The 5134-nt window shown below is 35.2% G+C and overlaps 1 protein-coding gene across 2 annotated transcripts; it reads right to left on the bottom strand.

Annotated features, from left to right (window-relative positions):
* Positions 1–368: 368 nt before the first annotated feature.
* Positions 369–2635, bottom strand: LOC111614805. 2 transcript variants are annotated; one of them, XM_023356172.1, is made up of 3 exons: positions 2373–2635; positions 1833–2019; positions 369–1567 (listed from the first exon to the last, which is right to left on the bottom strand). In XM_023356172.1, exons 1-3 carry the CDS (start codon positions 2386–2388, stop codon positions 532–534), a joined length of 1239 nt encoding a protein of 412 aa, XP_023211940.1. In that variant the 5' UTR covers positions 2389–2635; the 3' UTR covers positions 369–531. The 2 variants fall into 2 exon arrangements, with proteins under 2 accessions (XP_023211940.1, XP_023211939.1); XM_023356171.1 differs by lacking the exon at positions 2373–2635 and having other exon boundaries at positions 1833–2161.
* Positions 2636–5134: the final 2499 nt, after the last annotated feature.

Consider the following 5134-nt stretch of genomic DNA (forward strand, 5'->3'; position numbering starts at 1 on the left):
GGGGCAAAAAATCGACCCCCGAAAATCGGAAACTGATTCCTGCATATGTTGTCATTTAGTGACTTTTTACTTGTCACTACCGTGACTCCTAATATAAGACACTAGAATATTGGATCAAATTTCGTCCCTCATTATTAACAAGGTGACGGCCGGATGTTACAGCGGTTAATTAAGACTTCAGTCTATCGCTCCGACATCGAATTCGGGCTGTTGAAGTACCCAGGGCGATCTTACCTGATGTGTCAAGTCCCGTTTCATACAGTATGAGACGGCTGACGGCTGTCTTTAATACGAGAAAAAGGTTGTCCTACCCTATATGGAAAGGAACAGATTTGTATACAGTTACGTGTTTTAATTCAATGACATTTATTATCAAATATTCTTCTGTCGCAGTAAAGATTAAACACATTATAAATTAAATAATTAGAAGAGGTTGTAAATAAATAAAACAAACATAAAATTGGTTACAAAATTATAAACTTTACAGTTAAAAACACTCCGAGTATCCTATAAGAGACAACTTTAAATATTTTAGAAAACGAAGTAAAGTCTACACTGAAATATCGTTCCTTCTTCTTCACTTCTCATAGCCGAGTATGGAAAATCGTATATCGGAACGTATCCGTAGGCATGTTCCAAAAACAGTATGATATTGGAACGAATTTCCTCTCTCGGAACTTTAACAGTAAAAATGTGAAAGCTACGGGCAAGTAATAATTTCACGTTTTTTAAACGCACAATTCCTTCTTTATCGCAGAGGCCCCTCTCGTATAGAAAATCGTGCGAATAAGTCGACTTCGCACCGAACAAAACCTTTATCCCTTTAGAATTAAAATGGGTTATTGGCAGTTCGATGGCATTCACAGTACAGATTTTAGGCACCCACATATCGGCCATAAACTGGAAGTCCCCATTCGTCCATTTAATTGTTTCTTTTCTGACAAAGTTGGTGGCAGTAAACAAGCGATAAGATTCTCGCGATTGAACATTAGCAGAAATCGTTACCGGGAGGTGGGCTACATTTTTCCCAGTGAGAAATTCTCTTATCGATCGAACTTCTTCTTCCGTTAAAATCTCGGCTTTCTCACAGTTTTCTACTATGTGTTTTAAGAATTCCGGTTTTATAGCGAAAAATCTGATCAATGGCAGAAAAGGTTTTATAATGTCTCTCCTCGATATAATAGTATTCGTTTTCTTCAATTTAAGATATGTTTTTTCCATCCACGTTCGAAGTCCCATATACAAATCGAATTCCTTCAATTCGGAGTAAATGGGGCAGGTCAGTAACTTGTAAATAGTAGTGTATTGGCACGATTTGAAATCGTCGGTACGGAATATATTTTTATCGGAGAAACTAAATTGAGAGTAACATTCGTATTGCAATTGTTTTACGTCTCGCCCGCAGGCTAAATCGTGGATACGACAGACGTTTCCGGTAGAAATCGACCTTTTAAAATAATCTAGGCACATTTTTTCTAGTCTGCTAATAAAGTAACGTTTGGCGAATAAGTACATTTTGAATCCGTTATCCGCAGAAGTAAACTTAACGACTTTCTTCTCCAGAAATCTGAAACAAACGACAAAACATTTAATGGCTTCCCAAAAATAAATACATTAGTCCCCCTTACTGTACATAATTCCATGTTATATGAATTCCACGTTGTACAGTACGAGTCACTTAGATTTTACAAATAGGTGAGACGTTCACAGCCCTGCACACGTATTTGTAAAATCTAAATGACTCGTACAACACGGAATTCATATAAAACGGAATAATCAACAGTGTTATAGGGGGTCTACTGTAACTTTCGCGGAATACATTTGTACAAAACCTGGCAAATTGTTGTAGCATTTTCAGTGTCAGAGGTAACTTCACAATAAACTTTCTTTCGTTCGAACACACCGCTACGGAATATTTTAGTAATCCGCTCTTCTTTATCAAGGAGGTTCGCGACACCACCATCGATTCTCCATTGTCGTTGAATATAGTCACTTCGTCTGAATTGAATACTTCCTGGCCTTGTACACTCGGCATTTTCCTTTCTAAGAAATTACACTAATGTAAATTTTGAAGAAATAAACAGGAAGACAGTGGAAATTTGATTCCTTCTCACTACATTCGCCGGTTTGCAGACGTTTAAGTCGAAGACGTTTGGGTTTACATGCAAATGAGTCGATTTCCTCGTGATTATTGGCGAGTTGTTAAGAAAAATATTATTATACTTGAAATATTGTTTTCGTTTATAAAGAACAAACTGAATTAATAAGGTTAAGTCTACGTTCTCCCGTAATGAAGTTATTTTACGACACTTCATACAAAAGGGAGGAAAGTCATTCGTGCTCTAAATTATGCNAATTGAATACTTCCTGGCCTTGTACACTCGACATTTTCCTTTCTACTAAATTAGAATAATGTAAATTTTGAAGAAATAAACAGGAAGACAATGGAAATTTGATTCCTTCTCACTACACTCGTTGGTTTGCAAACGTTTAAATTGACGACGTTTGGGTTTACATGCAAATAAGTCGATTATTGGCGAGTTGTTAAGAAAAATATTATTATACTTGAAATATTGTTTTCGTTTATAAAGAACAAACTGAATTAATAAGGTTACGTCTACGTTATCCCGTAATGAAATTATTTTACGACACTTCATACGAAGGGGAGGAAAGTCATTCGTGTTCTAAATTATGCAAATTAGTTGTATTTTGATCTGACAAAGGACGTTGCAATGTGCTCCTCGAAGATTTTTATAATACTGTTTGTGTGGACAAGCGAATTTTTATGGAGCAAAGAGAGAAAACGTTTTGATGAAAATCGAAATTAAAAAAGATCCAGTGATTCCTCCATCTCTTGATTTGGTGGCGGCGTGTCTTCCTCTTATGGAACGTTGTAGTATTTGTGACTGAATACCTGGTATTAATGCTATGATGTATTAACGATATTCTCGGATCCTAACGTAAGATTGTATTTTGGTTGGCCAACGCAGAGAACATTCTTTTCTACGTGGTCTTTGTTGTTTGGCTGGTTCCTAATTACTATGGTCAACTCACTCAAAATGTCGCACTGTCCATCTATATTCTGTGTTCCCGATTGGGTACACGTTATTATAATTTATCTTTCTTCGGGTCGTTTTCTGGTTTCGTTCGCTCGAGTATACTCGAATTTCCGGACATTAGGATCAATCTGTCGTTGGTCACATTAGCACGGTTTGGACTGAACACGCAATTGGCGCATTCGAGTCCAGTGTAGACCGAGATCAAACTCCTTGCAAGGTTTTAATAACATTATTCAATCATTCGAAGTTTAAACTGTGGGTCCATTTAAATGTAAAAAAACCGGCAACATCTAAAATTCTGGTGGCACTATCTGTTACGGTATTTCAATTTAAGAAAAACTTTTACATTTTTAATCGTTATAAAATGGCAAAAAGCGCAATTTTTAGAGTAAAAATGGATTTTATAAAAAAAATCCTGTAAAATTGTCATTAAGTCGGACCCTACTCGATATATGACACACGACAACCCTTTATCTCCCCACCCAGTCGACCATAAACCACCAAAATTTAATAGCGTTAATGTTAAATTTTAAGTCAATTTTAAGCAATTAAATTAATTAATGTCAATTTCACACCAATAGAAATCACATACTATAAATCACTTTATTCCAAAAAGATGTGCATAAGGCTTCACCAGACTGCAATAAGGATCCATAACCCACAAACAGACAAAATAAAAAGAAACAGCTCACATTTAATACGTGTTAAAATTACTGTATTTATTATTTTTTTTCTGTTTTAACTATTCAAAAATTTGAACAATAAACATACTTTTGGTGTGATAAATATACGAATGGAAAAAACTTTTGTCTAATTACCGTAATTATTCATTTTTTAACAGAAAATACCGATTTCAATAATCAACACCTTAGCGGACAATTCTGAAAAACTACATTCTTTCGTCTGATATAGTGAGAATTTTCAGTACTTATGGTTTCATTTGGAACCATTTAATGTTTGCCATTGTGTGAAATCATATTCTATAAGATTATTAACTACATCGACAACAGATGAATTATTCAATTCGCGTGTCTTTGTCCATAAAAATAAGAACAGTAAGTACTTGCATTTTTCACAACTATCGCTTTTATGACGACCAGTATTCGTGTTTAACCATTTATTCAATTACAGGAGAAAACGTCAACTACTACTTAATGTTCACTCACCAACAGAAGACGAAATCGAAATAAATATTGCCATATTTCCATCAGTTCCGGGCTGTAATATTCGTCATTTTTCATTTACGTTCGAAGAAAGCCTTAATATTCATCAAGAAAAAATGCCGTACGTTTCGAAGCTACTCGAGATACCAGAAGAGAAACCGAAGTGCGTCATCGGACTTAACGATTGTGGGATCGATTTCCACGTCGATGGGAATGGTGCACACGTTGGTTACTCGATTAAAAATCTTATAACATGGGGCATTGCTTTCTATGGTGAGAGAGTTCGGGCAGTTTCTTTACGTATCGATTGCGATTATTATAGGGTCAAAGAAAAGTGACACAAACTAAAACGTTTGAAACCGTTTTCAAACGTTTAAAACGTTTGAAAATGATGCAAGAGAGATGTTTCGCATTCATTTTTTTTTATAAGATATGGAAGAAAAGTATAAATTAGTGATGTAACAAATATTCGGTTACTATTCGGTATTCGGCCTATTCGGCCTATTTTCGCTATTCGGCCGAATACCGAATACCTAGAAACAGGAGTAAGAAATAATAAACACACAGTAAATTAATCATTTTGGTACTTAGATTTAATGTTATCGGGTTAGTGTTGTTTGTTTATATTTATTTATAACTTATAACATGCACAAAATAAAAAAATAATAATAGACTATTAGTCACAAGTATTCAATTAAGTTCAAGTATTCAATTAGTCACAATTTATAATTACAAAGATCAGCACACGTACACACCTATTCGTTCGAAAATCGTTGCACATATCTGAGGGTCTGACCCTGCCTATCCTTTTTAAGCGCTCGTTTTTGCTCTTCCTTTTCTCTTTCCTCTATCTTTCTAGTCCACGTATGCCTACGCATACATCATAATACGCGCTCACGATACTTTCGATTC

This window comes from Centruroides sculpturatus, unplaced genomic scaffold, assembly GCF_000671375.1.
Source record: "Centruroides sculpturatus isolate CEXI.00-Female unplaced genomic scaffold, Cexi_2.0 scaffold2121, whole genome shotgun sequence".
Lineage (NCBI taxonomy): Eukaryota > Metazoa > Arthropoda > Arachnida > Scorpiones > Buthidae > Centruroides > Centruroides sculpturatus.